General features: G+C 57.9%; 6 protein-coding genes across 6 annotated transcripts; 4 read left to right on the forward strand and 2 right to left on the reverse strand.

The window, feature by feature from the left end:
• Window positions 1–167: 167 nt before the first annotated feature.
• Window positions 168–2,884, forward strand: CPAR01_08248 (cytidylyltransferase; the record flags this gene model as incomplete). Its single annotated transcript, XM_060492516.1, has 2 exons — window positions 168–741; window positions 789–2,884. 2 exons carry the CDS (start codon window positions 168–170, stop codon window positions 2,882–2,884), a joined length of 2,670 nt encoding a protein of 889 aa, XP_060348886.1.
• Window positions 2,885–3,129: 245 nt separating this feature from the next.
• CPAR01_08249 (origin recognition complex subunit 2) lies at window positions 3,130–5,001 on the reverse strand (the record flags this gene model as incomplete). The annotated part of the gene is made up of 2 exons (XM_060492517.1): window positions 3,130–3,244; window positions 3,323–5,001. The coding sequence occupies 2 exons, from the start codon at window positions 4,999–5,001 to the stop codon at window positions 3,130–3,132; spliced, it is 1,794 nt and encodes a 597-aa protein (XP_060348887.1).
• A 369-nt stretch (window positions 5,002–5,370) lies between these two features.
• CPAR01_08250 (HAD superfamily phosphatase) lies at window positions 5,371–6,120 on the forward strand (the record flags this gene model as incomplete). The annotated part of the gene is made up of 3 exons (XM_060492518.1): window positions 5,371–5,592; window positions 5,646–5,984; window positions 6,037–6,120. The coding sequence occupies 3 exons, from the start codon at window positions 5,371–5,373 to the stop codon at window positions 6,118–6,120; spliced, it is 645 nt and encodes a 214-aa protein (XP_060348888.1).
• Window positions 6,121–6,663: 543 nt separating this feature from the next.
• On the forward strand, window positions 6,664–9,963 carry CPAR01_08251 (uncharacterized protein; the record flags this gene model as incomplete). Its single annotated transcript, XM_060492519.1, has 3 exons — window positions 6,664–7,277; window positions 7,449–7,690; window positions 7,742–9,963. 3 exons carry the CDS (start codon window positions 6,664–6,666, stop codon window positions 9,961–9,963), a joined length of 3,078 nt encoding a protein of 1,025 aa, XP_060348889.1.
• Window positions 9,964–10,928: 965 nt separating this feature from the next.
• Window positions 10,929–11,735, forward strand: CPAR01_08252 (CutC family protein; the record flags this gene model as incomplete). The annotated part of the gene is made up of 1 exon (XM_060492520.1): window positions 10,929–11,735. The coding sequence occupies one exon, from the start codon at window positions 10,929–10,931 to the stop codon at window positions 11,733–11,735; it is 807 nt and encodes a 268-aa protein (XP_060348890.1).
• Window positions 11,736–12,950: 1,215 nt separating this feature from the next.
• CPAR01_08253 (alkaline phosphatase) lies at window positions 12,951–15,210 on the reverse strand (the record flags this gene model as incomplete). Its single annotated transcript, XM_060492521.1, has 6 exons — window positions 12,951–13,485; window positions 13,534–14,207; window positions 14,255–14,333; window positions 14,381–14,565; window positions 14,612–14,634; window positions 14,685–15,210. 6 exons carry the CDS (start codon window positions 15,208–15,210, stop codon window positions 12,951–12,953), a joined length of 2,022 nt encoding a protein of 673 aa, XP_060348891.1.
• Between the last annotated feature and the right edge of the window lie 70 nt (window positions 15,211–15,280).

Genomic DNA, 15,280 nt, shown 5'->3' on the forward strand with positions numbered 1-15,280 from the left:
GCCTGACGTGAAAGAAACACCATCATCGTAGCGACGCCCCAATCACCCTGCGACAGCCCACGGCACCCGTCTCGCTCAATTCCATGTTACCCAGCATCGCCAACACAGTGATTCCCAATTCCCAGTAACCGAATGCTGGCACTCGTCACCAATGCGATAGCTCCGCCATGCCCGCGCATCTCGAACCGAACGCTCTCTTCGGCCACGATACAGAAGCAAACCATGAAATTCGATCTCTCAGCCGCTCCCCGCATCCCTATCACCACCTCAATACCGAGCTCCCTCATCCCGCCCACCGTCTAGTCTATAAGCCTCCCAATGCCGCACCGACACCGCCGAGGACATCATCAACAGACTCCAGCCGAACCCCATCTCCCTTTCCATCGTTCGCCAAGGACTCTTCGCAGGGTAGCGACAGCGGCACCGAAGCCGACGATGAGCACTTTCTCAAGGGGCTGCCGGCGCCCAAGGTCCGCCTGCACAAGGGACTAAGGGGGCAGAACGAGGTGCTCTCGGGCTCGTCGACGCCCCTCTTCTCTCCAGACCAGGAAGAAGATGCCTTGCGCAAGCAGAAGGAAAAGGAGGATCGGAAAGAGGCCCGCAGGTTCCTCAACGATCGCAACTACCGCCGCACAAAGGAGCTTATCCGGCGCGTGTCAGAGTTCATCATTGTGGGTTCGCTCTTCGCTGTGGTTCGCTCAAATCCGTTGGTGAAGCCACTCTTCACCGCGTGGATCAGAGGTATGTCACGTCCAGTCCGACGTTGGAACTGCAGCTCACATGTTCAGAACTGCGCTTCCCAGCCACGCTCATCACCTCTCTCATGATCCTCTACCCGGTCCGACTCTTCGCATGGTCAACCCGCCATAGGGCCTCGTCAAAAAAGCCAGCCATTGCTGTGCCCACCGTCTTTGACCCTGCGCCCATTCTGTATCCTCCGTCTGTGACGCTCCTCGTGGCGTTATTAATATCCCCCGACAATCAGGCGGTCATCCTTACAAACATTATTCTGAGCATTTCTTCGATACCCAAATACTTAATCCCGACGGCTCGCGCTCACGAAGCCATTAACCCCCTGCAATGGGTTCTATCCTGCGTTCCCATGTGGCTTTCGCAGCAACACCCGGAAGCGACACTATCTAGACCGAGCATCAGCCCGGAGACGGCTGTTCTCCTGTACCCGCTGCACCAGACGCTGCTCGAAGTGCTGCACTATCTTACTACGACGAGCCTGCTCACGGCTGAGCTGCAGCTGCTCTCCATCGCCTTGATCAATGTGCTCCTCCTCGCCCACTCGCCACAGGCCACCATTCTCCAAGCGCTGCTCTGGGGAGGCGGCGTGGGCGTGCTCGTCGTCTGCGGTCCGGTGATTCGATGGGGTATCGCCTTGGCTAGGGTTCCGAGGCTGCGCTTCAGGCGCGTTGGGATCCTGTCAAAGAAGTCATCCGTCTTTGGGTTTCTCTCCGAGGGGCTCTCTATGCGGCGCTTCAAGCACGAGCTGCTGGGCTCATCACTGGAGGAGTCGGCATCTGAACTGGGCGATTCCGAAGAGGAAATCATCAACGGACCCTTTGCGAAACCCATGAGAGTCCGGACGTTTGGCATGGCCGATATGCCCCCCCGAGGAGAGCGCAAGATGAGCGCCTCTCCTGATGGCAAAGCCCCAGCATCACCAAACGGGTTCGCCGCTGAGCGACGCAACACGTTTCCGTATGCTTTGCAGCGGCCACGGCGGTCCCTGACACACACATCAGCAGGCCGAAGGAAACGCACCGCGTCGACCACCGTCCGCTCCTTCTTCAAGCTGACGGAGGCGCAAGCCACCATGAGGAAATGGTCGTACGCAACATATGTCTACACTTGCATTGTGCTCATCATCTTGGTGCCTGTGCGAGAATACATTGGTCGCCATGCGCTGCTGGGTAACGAGCCCGTCGGTTGGGCACTGGGATATCTCTTTGGCGAGCTGCCGTGGTTCAGGTTCAAAGTGGTTGAAGCGAACCTCGAGAGATGGATCTGTCTGCCTGCACGCCTGAGCGAGGACGTTGCAAAGGCGTCCTGCCACCAGGGTTGGGTGCAGCACATTCGGCTGGCCGACTTTGGCGAAGCCAACACGCGGCTCCTGATGGCAGCGTACTGGCTTGCCATTGTCATTGTTGGCTTGACCGTGGTCATTCGCCTGGACCCCAAGTACGAAGTGGACACGAGGCGAAAGGTCTTCCACTTCATGATGGTTGGCATGTTCCTCCCTGCAACCTTTATCGACCCCGTCTTTGCGGCTTTGGCACTATCGCTTGTCCTCGCCATCTTCCTCATTCTCGACCTCCTGCGGGCGAGTCAGCTCCCGCCGCTGTCCCGGCCCATCGCCTCGTTCCTCACGCCGTACGTGGATGGCAGAGACCACAAGGGGCCCGTCGTCATCTCCCATCTGTTTCTGCTCATCGGCTGCGCCATCCCTCTCTGGCTGTCCCTCGCCACACTTCCGCGCTCCGGCAGCGGCTACTTGACCGGGTGGGAGGTGCCGACGCGCGAAGTCAGCATGGTGGCGGGCGTCATTTGCGTCGGTCTCGGCGATGCTGCCGCGTCTCTTATTGGCAGGCGGTACGGGCACAGGAAATGGGTCTGGGGCGGCGGCAAGAGTCTCGAGGGCAGCGTCGCGTTCGCGGTGGCCGTGTTCCTTGGGCTGATGGCGGCAACGACCTGGCTTCGGGTTGGCAGGTGGCCCGTCGCGGCGGAGCAGCATGTGGCGTGGCCCACGTCGGCGCGGAACGCCGGCTTTTGCGCCAGCATGGCAAGCTTGACGGAGGCGGTCTTGACCGGCGGAAACGATAACGTTATTGTGCCGGTGGTCCTCTGGACGTGTGTTAAAAGCATCGGGGTGTAGGGGTGTGATATGGGACTGGCGTTTTCAGGGGGGTCAGGGTTTCACGAGATGGTTTTCTTTTACAAAATACTCCTAGAACATGGGGGATTATGATTACGAATGCAACGCCTCGGTTCGCCTGTCTATGTGCCGTGTGATTTTCGTGAATCGGTTCGGGGAAGCTACAGATGCTAGGTTTCGCCACCATGCTTTCGCCTCCCGAATGCGTTAAATGTACAATGATTTATAGAAATGTCGAAGTCGACTCAGGACATCAAGTCCTCGAGGATGGCCTCGAGCTCTTCTCGCCTAAAGGGGATACTCAAGAGCTCCGTGCCGAGGGCATCTTTCCTGCTCTCAATGATTTGATGGTCGTGGAATCTGTCTTGTCAGTCTCTGCTTCAAATGTGCACCCGATAGAATGAAGGAAAAGGGGGTATAAGGGGGGGGGGGGCATACTCCTTCAGCAGCGTCCGGAACGCCATCTCGGAACTGCAGATGAAATCCTCCACGGCCTTGTTATACACCATCCGGTATTCAACACCCGTATTCTCCGCCCCATACTGTTGTCCACCGTCATCGTCCATGGCGGACAGGACCTCGATAACGAGCAGCTCGAACAGCTTCTTTGCGTTCTCGGGCAACGAGCGGAGCACAAAGACGACGCCCTCTTTGCCGTTGACGCGCCGGGCTTTGCGGCCGAGGAGTTCGTGGACCTCGTCTACGGGGTCGAGTTCGACGTCCTGTAGGGGTTGGAGGGTTGTGGCGTCGTGGAATAAGAAGTTGAAGGATGTGCGCTGGGCGGCGTCCCAGAGGAGGGGGAAGGAGGGCGTGTCTGCTGTTGCGACGAGGTGGATCTGGGGCAGGGCGGCGAGTTGGGAGAGGAGTTGTTGGGTTGTTTGTTTGCGGAGGGGGTGAGCGTCTATGGAGTGGAGGAGGATTGTTATCGGTCGGCTGTGTGATGATGAGGCGAGGGCCGAGGAGAGGGCCTGGACCATGGCCGTCGTCTGGGCGGGCAGTTTCAGCGCCGGATCGAGCGCAGCGGCGACGGTGGAAAAGACTTCTCGGGCTGTCAGAGAGCGCACGTGGCCGTTGACCACGACGATGGGCGCCTCCGGGCCCGCGGCGTAGAGGTGCGCCGCCAGTTTGGCGATGAGGCTGCGTTTGGAGCCCTGGCCGTAGAGGCAGAGGCTGAAGCCCTGGGCGAGCTCGAAGTGCCACTGCGGAAAAGAGGACTCGTGCAGGGACTCGAGGTAGGCGAGGTCGTCTGCGTGGGGGTCTTTATTTTGTAAGGCGTCCTCGCGGCGGAGGTCAAAGTACTCTGCGTGCGTGAGGAGGTCGAGGGAGGCGAGGGTGTTGTGGGACGTCTTTGCGCGGCCGGGCTTGTTCTGCTCAAAGTAGATTTCGTGGGGGGGCAGCTCGCGGGGCGGGGTTGGCGATTTGGGCGGTGGGAGTTTGCGTGGACGGCCGCGGCGGCGGGGGGTTGCTGCTGATGGTGTGTCTGGTTCGGGGGGTTGTGATGCTGATGCTGGTGCTGATGCTGGTGCTGATGCTGTGGATGGTTTCGTCGCCGATGTCGTCGTCTTTGCTCTTGGTGTCCTCCGTTCCTCGGCTTCCTCGTCTTCCTCCTCCTCGCTCGACTCGTAAATCTCGCGCGCGAGACCCTCGTCCCCGTCGCTGTCCTCGTCGGCGACGATGCTCTGGATCAGAGCCCTGGCGCTCTTCCTCCGTGCGGAACGGTCAGCGGCCTGGCGCCTCCGCGGTGTGATGGCGGCCTTGACGGGCGTCACCAGCGTGTTCACCTGGCGCAGCTTCGAGGGCGTGACGGCGCCGCTGGCTTGCGGCGTTGCTGGTTTCGGCGGGCGGCCTCGTTTCTTTCTCGGGGTCTGTTCTTCGGGTTCGGAATCGGGGTCTCCTGCTGCTGCTGCTGCTGAAACCTCACCATCAGCGGCATCAGCGGCATCGCTGTCAGAAGGCACTTCGTAAGGGTCCGCTGCCTGGCGTCTCCGCTTCGAGGGGGTCCCGTTGATGGGCTCGTCGTCGGCTCCGTCGTGCAGCTGCTGGCGGGAGCGCTTCTGGCTCAGTCTGCTGCTTGGGGAATCGCCCACGTCCGCCTCTTGTGGTCTTTTCCTGGACATTCTGTTGCTTCTATTGGTTCGTTGTCGTTGATTTTGCTGATGATACAGTTCGATGGCGTGGGTGGTGGTCAATATTTTGCGGCTTTCGACGGCACGGCAACCGGAGATGACGCGCTGGGGACGCGAAAATGTGCAGTCGGACAGGGAGGCGGCCGAGTGGGTCCGGGTGTCTAATTGAGTTGACCGGTGTCACTGTAGTGGGGCCCATGTCCTTATCTTATCAGACGAACAGGGGTAGCTGTTGCGCATTCTGCAGGTGGCCCAAGCTCCCCGCATGGTCCAAATCTCTCCGGCCCATCCTCCATCCAACCAAGAACTTCACCTCCTTCCCCCCAAATTCCATCCTCACCCCAAGGGCCCATCACCAAGATGAATCTCAACCTCTCCGGCACGGTAAATGTGTTCAAGCTTCTGTTCAAGCCCACGCTGTGTCTGCCGCAGCATACGGTCGCGACGTTCAACGACCTGCCCATTCCGTTTGAAAAAGCCTTTGAGGGCCAGAATCGGAAATGCGACATCAGGGCCGTGGTGCTCGACAAGGACGACTGCTTCGCGGTTCCCCACACCAACGAGGTCCACAAGCCCTACAAGGTATGTCACTGCATGCTTGCTTTTGTAAAATAGTCCGCTGAATCATCATCAAGGAGCGCTTCGAGCAGCTCAAGGCCGCGTATCCCGGCCGCCGGCTGGTCATCGTCTCTAACACGGCCGGAGCGACGTCCTATGACAGCTCCCTCAAGCTGGCCAAGGAGCTCGAAGAGGCCACCGGCATCACCGTCCTGCCTCACAAGACGAAGAAGCCCGGCTGTGGCTCCGAGATTATGGAGTACTTTCGCAAGCACCCCGAGACGGGCGTCTCCCATCCGTCTCAGGTTGCCGTCGTCGGCGATCGCTTGACCACCGACATGATGCTGGCCAACATGATGGGCGGCTGGGGATTTTGGATCAGAGAGGGTGTTGTTGCTCCCGAGAAGAAGAGCATTGTTAGTGTTCGTCCCTCCAGAGTCAAGCAATGGGTTTCTAACTTGGTTACAGCTCTCGAGACTTGAATGGCGACTGGCAGCAGCGTTGACTGCCAGAGCGTACAAAGCAGCCGACCCCCAGAGTCCTTTTGAGTAGGCTGTCTTCCAGCCGGGCTTTCGACCTAGGATCAAAGGGCCCAGTGCATCGTTGTGCTGCTCGTCTCGGTTGGAGTTCTCCAAGGTCAAAGAGAGTTCAGCTTCAACTCTCCACAGGCCTTTTGCAGACGACGTCGGTGTGCGAAAGGCCTGTGAGCAGTGGAGCAGTCTTGTCGTTATGCTCTGCTGAGGGTGGACGAACATCGACATGTCGAAGATGATCCAGCAGATGGCTCAGCAGCAGATGGAGTTTCGGTCAACTCAGGGGCAAGTCGTTTGTTGGACTGTCTTTGACATCACCGAAAACTGGTTGGAGTCCCAAGCTTCTGCTTGCTCAGGGTGACTTGAAGCACACCCACTTGTTCCAGCTGCACATCTCAAAGGTCAGCCTTTGGCCGTATCGATCCTCGTCAACATTCATTCACACGCAAGGCATCGATCCTGAGAAGCCACATAGATGCTTGCTGCTGTCTCCTGAAGACCTGTCCATGGTTGCGTCGTCCCTCTGTCATCCATGACCGAGTAACCTTGCTCGAATACGGCCATGATACCGACCTCGCCTCCGTTGCTCCTTCCCAGCAGGCCATCACTCGTCCAATCTTTCATCGCATCGACCTTTCGTCGCATCACCAATCCATCGCACAACCTATTCACCACATCGACTCTTGACCGCATCACCACTCCGTCACATCAATCTTCCGTCGCAAAGTCCTTCTATCACATCACCTTTCTGTCAGAAAACCCTTCCACTGCATCACCTTTCAACCGCATCGCCCTTCCGTCACATTACCTATTCACCACAATATGTTTCTACCGCATCGCCTATTCACCGCAACCTCTTGAGATTCCGTCGCATCACTTCCGTCGCATCACAACCAGAAGATTTGCTTTGGGCGGAAGAGGTGGCCTTCCATCGCATCACCCTTCCGTCCCATCACCTTCCGTCCCATCAACTTTCCGTCTCGTCACCCTTCGACCGCATCATGATTCGACTGCACCACCTTTTCACCGCCATGGGGTCACTCGGCCCATCACGGCCCATCACGGCCGCCTCAACCACCCACAATATAAATATCAACCTACCACCCGCCTACAGGAGTCCGGCCACTCCTACTTCCTCAGGGCATACTTATCCCTTCCTACATTTGACGCGAGCGCGTACTCAGCTCGCTTTCACTGATCGCCGCACAAATTCTCCCGAAAAAAACAATTTCGAATTCCTGAACCCATAGCAATATTCTTCTTCCCGACCGCCAATATCTGTGACTTCGCAGCCGTTCCTTCCCAAAAATCACACACGAGACGAAGAGAAGCCTTGAATCTCACAAGAATTGCCTCGAGAGCTTTCTATCGCAACTACGACACCCCTACCGCGACAATCCTGCACCACACCAACATGCCCGGCAAAGCGTGGAGCAAAGAGGAAGAGCGCGTCTTCTGGCGTTCCATCGTCCCTCTTTCGGCGAAAGGGATTGGCGCTGGCTCGGCTAGATCTTGGGAAGAGTTGGCCGTCATCATGCAGCGGGAGATGGGCCCCAATGCCAAGCGCCAATACACCCAGCTCAGCCTTGGTACGTTCAGCGCATTCGATCGATTTGCTTGCCGTGCTAACAATTAGACAGTGGAGCATTATTTCCAGAATCACGACAAGGAGCATTTCTCGCCCTTTGCGGCTCCGTACGTACGCGAGATGAAGAGTGCCATGGCCGCGCTTAAGAAGAGTCAGCTGCAGGGTGAGGCGTCTGTTCCTTCCGAGGATGCCCAGGCTCAGGACAGCTTCGACAAGCATACCGGCGAGACCACTGATGAGGAGAACGAAACCAGCTTCTCTGAGGGAACTGACCACAACGACGGAGATTATGTTGATGATGGAGGTGACGAAGACGGCGAGGGAGACGATGACGATGTTGTCGATGTTGACAACGATCTTCGCGCCTTTGCTCGGGACCAGCAGATTGAGACTGCCGCTCGCGCTGTTAACCGTGCTGCGGGTCGACGACCTACTTTTTCAGTCCCTGTGGCTGATATGAGCCCCCGTGGCCCCGGCTTGGTGTCCCAGCGCAACATGTCGCAGGAGCGCTTGTCGCTGCCCCCTCGCCCTTCCAAGGCTGTCACGCGGAACCGCGACTTCCGTGCTCACCCGTACGACAGTCCCAGGGTCTCTCAGCGTGGCCGGCAGCCGCTTCAGGAACGCGCTCGAATGGGAACCCCTCTCGAGACCAATAGCTACTATGACCAAGGCCATAGAACCCAGGCATACTACGGACAGCAGCCCAGCCGTCAGTCTTTCTACCATCAGGGTCCCAGAATGCAGGGCCACTACGGACAGGATTCTGGTAGTCACGGCTACTACGATCAGGGCCCCAGAGCTCAAACTTACGATCAGAACTCTGGCAACCAGGGCCACTACAACCAGGCGCGCGACTACTACGGCCAGACCACCAACCCCCAGGGATTCGATAATGGCGCCAACTCCGAGACCTACTGGGATCAGAGCGCCAAGAACTGTGAATACTACGAACGGGAGTACGCCGCTCAAAGTCAGCAGTATATCAACCAGTGCCATGGTCGAAGTGACGACAGCCAGGGCTATCAGGGTCAGACTTCCAGCAGCCGTGGTTACAATCAGAACCGCAGCGTCGATGGTTCCGGACAAAATCATGAGAGCCGGGGCTACGATCGTGGCTACGACCAGAGCCAGGCCACTCAGGGCTATCACGACCAGAACCGTAGCGTTCAGGGCTCCTTCCATGACCACGAGAACCTCGGCTACGAGGAGAACCATGCCAACCACGGCTACTACAACCAGGACCGCAGCATCCAGAGCTCCGACCAGAACCGTGGCTACGATCAGAACTACGCCAACCAGAGCTACGATCAGAGCCGCAACCAGCATGCCCCCGGTAGCCAGGGATACCACGCGAATGCTGCGTACAACACTGGTCAGCACCAGAATGCTCACTCCACGAGCTACAACGGTCACCAGCCTGCCGTGGGATCCCACCAGTACGGCCAGGAAATCCAGTACCCCCAGTCGCAGCAGTCGAGCATGTGCTACTCTGACGAGCATGTTGGAAATCGAGCCAGCTCGGCGCGCGTTGAGCCTCATGTCATGCCTCGCTACTCAGATCATCAAGTCTCGATGTTTTCTGGCCGCAGCTCAGTTGCGATGACGCCCAGCCACGACACCTCCGCGCAGCACAGTGCCGCGCCGTCTCCCGGCTACGTTGGCTATCCCTCGACCATTCCGGACTACATCCAGCGCCCCTCGACTGCCAGCTCTGGTCACCAGCAGCGCTCTCGCCGTCCTTCTGCTCATCAGCAGGTCAGCGAGGATCATCATCGCCAGGGAGCTCAAAGCAACAGTTGCGAGGAACCTCAGAATGAGCAGTTGCAGCATCCCTCTTCTTCTGCCCCTGTTCGTCAGCCTGCCAACGAAGATCAGCACCGTCAGGGAGCCTACCAGGAGAAGGAAGCGTTCCGGGCTCCATCTTTCTCTTCGGTCGCTAGTCAGCATGCCACCGAGCACTACAGCCGCCAGGGAGCCTATATGGATCGTCACGAGGAGCCCCAGAATGAGCAGATCCAGCGTCCCTCTGCCTCTTCTGCCCCTCTCCCTCAGAATCCTACCGAGTACGCCCCCCAGAGCGGTTACATGCACAACCATGGACAGACCGAGGACGAGCGATTCCCTCGTCCCTACGTCTCTCCCTATCCTCCTCGTCAGCATCTCAGCGAGCACAGCAACGATCAGGGCGGCGGCCCGAAGAATGCCCATGTGCCTCAGTACGAGCCAGAGATGTTCCAGGCCTTTGAGGCCGCTTCCTCTCAGCGCAAGGAGTGAGCCTCTAACATTGTACATTCTTTGCTCTCAGGTCAGGATGTTGCGATTTTCATCAGGGCGACACTGGTATTCAGTTGCTGGATTTACCCGCGACTAGCACAGACCCAGTGATTACAGGGGCATCGCCACTCCATTACGGATCTGGGAGCTCTCACATTGGCATTGGGCATTCTAGCTGCATTCAAAAGGAAGCAGTCGAACATTGGCATCGGCTTTGGGCATTCTGGCTGGATTCGGGTCTTGGTTTAGGCGTTGGGATGAGGTTAATGGCAGAGATACCCATCATGACTTTCGGGATGCAGACAGTGGGAGAAGGATAGACCCTAGTCTCCAGGCCCCCACGAGATAGTTCCCCATAGCCCTTTCATAGGAATTGAGCATCAGCCAAGCATAGCTTCCCCATCCTTCGATTGTGCCACCCTCTATCCCACGTCTCAGGTTTAATAAGATATGCATAATGACTAAGCCAACCAAGGGGGGAAACTCGAACGACTTTCTCGAGTCCAGGTCTCCAAGACTCCATGTTCGCCAGTGGGGTAACTGACACGAACAGCAAGCAAGGAAGGGTGGCATGATCTGATATTAAAAGTGCCGTCCGAGCGAGCGAAGGGGCAAAAGCAAGGCTGATAAGGACAGAATGGGCGACGAGAGGCGAACAAACAAGAACTATCGCAGGAACTCTCGAATCTTTAAAACGTGGGCATCTTGCAATTGACTTTTTGGTTTTCATCCTTTGATTGTGTCTTTTATCCTCGATTCTTTGAAGTCAAACCAACGTTGAGCGAAACTTGCAGGGTTGTCGTTACTTTTTCCCGCTACCTTAATTCGATTGAACCTATCACATCAACGCGTTATCCAATCGACTATCCAATCTATCCAACCCCCAAGCACTTTATCAACTCTCTTAAATCAGCACAACCAACCAAACCACCCAAATGACAGTCACAAAGCAAGCGCCGCCCACGATGCCAATCCACCTCGAGATACCAGTCTTCTCCCCGTCCTCGGCGCTGCACGCCCAGGCCATCGGCGCGCAGCGCATCGAGCTCAACGCGCGCGGGAGCTACGCCGTCGGCGGCACGACGCCCACGCTCGCGGACCTCGAGGGCGTGAACAATTGGCTCATGGTACCCGTGCGGATCATGATTCGGCCGCGGGGGAAGCGTCCGGAAGATGAAGTTGACTTTGTGTATGATGATGAGGAGTTCGAGGTCATGGTGAGGGACGTGGAGGCGTTTCGGGGCGTGTTGAGGCGGGAGAGGGGGGACGGGTTTGTGTTTGGGGTGCTGGAGAGGAGCGGCGGTGGTGATGGTGCGGTTGTGATTGACGTTGAGAGGAATCGGAGGCTGGTTGAGGCCGCTGGCGGGCTGGCGTGTTCGTTTCACCGGGCTTTTGACGAGGTTATTCGCGATGGGGAGACGGAGACGATTGCGAGGGGGGTAAGGGATTTGGTGGGTTGCGGGTTTGAGGGGGTGCTTACGTCCGGCGGGCCGGGGAATGCGGCGGAGAACCGGGCGCTGCTGGAGGTTGTTGTGCGGGAGGCGTCGTCGGAGGGTGTGGTGAAGATGATGGCCAGCAAGGAAAAGGAGACGAAGGGCCTGGAGGTTATTGTTGGCGGCGGGGTGAGGAAGGAGAATGTTGAGGGGCTGGTTGACGGGTTTGAGGGGGCTCGTGTCTGGGCGCACTCGAGTTGTTTTACGGGCAAGTGTGCTGAGGGGGAGGTTGATGATGAGGAGGCGATGGGGATCTTGGAGAGGCTTGCTGAGAGGTGATTTTGGATCTTTCTGGATTTTTGGGTAGATGGTCGTGGGAGTCAGTGTAGATAGCGCGAACAGATCTCAACATCAGGTTACAAGCATTGTATCGAAGAGCAATGAAGTTCTCACGGGTTTTTGGCTGAGTGGCATCTTCGTGAATCCTGGCGTTCTGCATCCACTCGGGTTGCGAGTCAACCCCCACAGAGTCGGACCGCGCGGGAGATCGACCCTGCTTAGCACACGAACCATGCCCCCCTCACAAGAGATCCGAATGGGGGCAGCAATCAAAACAAGAAACGAACAATGCACGACATAGCTACATCAGTTGACACCTGCGCGTCTGATCTTTCTGCCTCGCTTGCCCGCCTGTCTTCCGGGATGTAACCATGCTTGCGGCTCACCTAGGTTGGGCCAAGGCAGAGGCCATCTGTCTGTTCTTTTTTCCCGGTACCCTCGTCCTAGCCCCATCTACTTCCCTAGAGAAAAGCGAAGAGATCCTCTGCCCGTGAACAATACACCCAAAAGGGTAAATTGATCCCGTCCATCGTGGGCTGACGAAGAGGGACAAAACGGACGACGGAAAGTGGATCATGGTCAGTTCATCGGCCGATGATGGGCCCGAGCGGATGGGGCCCGGGGTCCCGTTGTAACATCGCCGAGTGGCACCGTGGCCTAGACTCGCAATGTTGACTCGGACAAGTTTAAGAGTTCCTTGCGTGAAGGCTGAATGAAATCATAGATCAGGAATCTTGGGATTTATGTTTGTGCTGCTTCTCGGGAGGCATCGTGCACAATCTCGTCGACTTGATTTTGGGGGCGGCGAGGCATGAACAACTTCACAAGACTATACTCTCGACGTAGCACGAGCCTTTACGGTGCTTTCAATGTCAGAGAACGGTGCGCAACTTCGTATACGAAGATAGCCTTGAAGCTGGTTTTGTAACGAGTTCCTGGGTGACTTACACGGCGACGAGCGGAGAGGGAGCGTTTCCGTCCGTCCATCTGGCTGTCCATGTCTATAAACACCATAGCATCAACCAGTAGTTCAGATTCTTCAGTCTGGCGATAGTCATAGGGAGTGTTCTTGACCAACGTTATATTAATTCTATACTTCATCACCGAGTTTCATTACGGGAGGGCCTCTCCAGCCTCTGTACCCAAACATCAACCGCCCCAACACCCACTCGCCATGCTTAATCAAAGTTCAAAACCTATTCGACCCCTTTCGACTCAAGCATGAAGAGCCCTGGCCTTCCTCGCACACCCAGCCCCAGGCGCCGTCGCATTCTTCGGCTGCGCGAGACCAAGACAGTTCGCCATCTTGTAGAAAACATCAATGTTGCTATACGTTCCGCCAAACGTCTCCTGGCAAGGTCCCCTCGCCCACACAGCAACGTCAGTCAACGAGTGCACGCCCTGCGCCTCATTCGTAGGCAGCGTACCATTCACCACGAAGCCATCGACGGCGTCCTTGGGGTTGGCGTAGTAGTCCGTGGTGTTCGTCGCCGCAACAGCGGGCGTGCGCGCACCGTCGGCGTGGACCTTGTAGTCCTCGCGGCGGTCCGGGTTGGCGCCGAAGCCCGCGGCGATGGCGTAGCGCGGGGACCAGTTGAGCGGGAAGTTGGGCCCCGTGTTGTACGAGACGCCGGGCTGCTCGACGGTGTACTGCGACAGGCCCGAGTTCGCGTAGACGCCGACGGCCTTGCGCTTTGTGCGGTCGTCTTTTTGCTCGGCGAGGTACTTTGTGTCGGCGTTGCCAAAGACGCTGCTTAAGTCAGTATAGAAACGTAAGTAGATATTGACGAGTACTCACTCAAAGCCGTGGCCGTGGTCGGACGACACGACTACGAGGGTCTCCTCGAGAATGCCGAGCTCCTCGAGTTTCTCCAGCGTAGCCTTGACGGTGTCGTCCAGCTCGAGCAAATCGCCCAGTGCGCGGTCGTAGTCGAGCGCGTGCATCTGCTTATCAATGGACGCGGCCTCGGACATCAAGAAGAAACCCCGCTCGCCGCCGCGGTTGTGCAGCGTCTCGACGGCCTTGAGCGTCATCTCCTTGAGCCCCGGAACGTCGGCGGCGGCGCTCTTGTTGCCCGTGGGATCGTTGCTCAGCTTGGCCAGGTTCTCCGTCAAAACATTGCGGTCGAGCCAGACGGGGAGGTTGCCCTGGGTAAAGATGCCGAGGATGCGCTCGTTGGGGTCGGCGGCTTCGAGCGACGTCTTGTTGAGGGCGACGCTGTAGCCCTTGTCGGCGAAGGCGGCGTAGTAGTCCTTGCCCTGGTAGGAGCCCTTGCCCGGATAGAACTGCTCGGCGCCGCCGCCGAGGTAGACGTCCGGGCCGGTCATCTTCGTCCAGGTGTAGTTTGTGATGCCGTTGAGGGCCTGGTCGATCAGGGGCCCGTACAGGGACCGGGCGCGGGTGTGCGCCGTCAGGGCGATGGGGGTCGCGTCGGCGATGAAGGCCGTGGAGACGGCGCCCCAGGCGGAGCCCTGCGTTTGTTAGACTGGTTCAGGGGGCAGAGACGGACTGGACATACCCAGATGCGGTGGATCAGCTCGACAATGGTCTCGACCTTGGGGTCGTCAAAGGCGTCGGGGGAAGAGTCGACGTAGACACTGGCACATGTCAGTGAGCACTTTGACGGTCCATCATCTCCACTTACCCCATGGCGTTCACGGTGCTCTTGTGGCCAGAGTACAGCGCCGACGCAGAGTTGGCAGAGTCGGTGATGTAGCTGTCAATGGAATGGGTCATCTGGTGACCAATGACGGGGAACTTGTCGAGAGCCAAGCTAGTCTGGTACTTTCCATTGATGCTCTTATGGCCGAGAAGACGGGCGGCAGTGACCTGTGGGTGTCAGTATGTAGTTCAGAGATGTGAGCTTCGTAAATACCATGTTGGTGGTCATTCCGTCGCCTGAGTCCAGAGTTAGCATAGGCACAAACACCACAACCACAGAGACATACCAATGAAGAAGATGACATTCTTGGCCTTCTTCTCCGTCGCCAGAGGTCGCACGACCCAGTTGGCGGTGGTCTTCTTGCCGTCGTAGTACGTGAGGGTGACGACGTAGTTCCCCGGCTCGTACAGCGCAAGGCGGCGCCAAATCTTGGACGCCACGTTGACGACGCTCTTCTGCTTGGCGTCCTCAGCAAAGAGGTCCTCGTACCACCCAAACGACCACTTCTCGAGCTTGGGCTCCTCGAGACCGAAGAACTCGGTCAAGCTCTTTGCGGCGCCGCCCTCCTTGGCAATGGTCGCCTTGAAGGCCTCATCGGGGACGCCGTTGTTGAAGGCCTCGGAGCCGTTGACGGGCGCGTGGACCTCGACGCGGAGGTCAAAGGTCTGGCCGGGGAGGAAGTCGGACTGGTCGGGCGGGAGGACGCAGCCGAGGTCCGGGCACGTCCCGAGGCGCTGGTAGGTCTGCGCCGAGGCGAGGGACGACAGCGAGGCCGCGGCCAGGACGGCGGCGAGTGGGTTGAGCTTGACCATCTTTGTGTGTCCTCAGGGTGAATTGGCTGCAGAGTGAAGCCAAAAGAGCACAATGAAGCGTTGGGATGAG

The sequence above is a fragment of the Colletotrichum paranaense genome (genome assembly GCF_030867605.1).
Source record: "Colletotrichum paranaense strain IMI 384185 chromosome Unknown Scaffold_6.1, whole genome shotgun sequence".
Taxonomy (NCBI): Eukaryota; Fungi; Ascomycota; class Sordariomycetes; order Glomerellales; family Glomerellaceae; genus Colletotrichum; species Colletotrichum paranaense.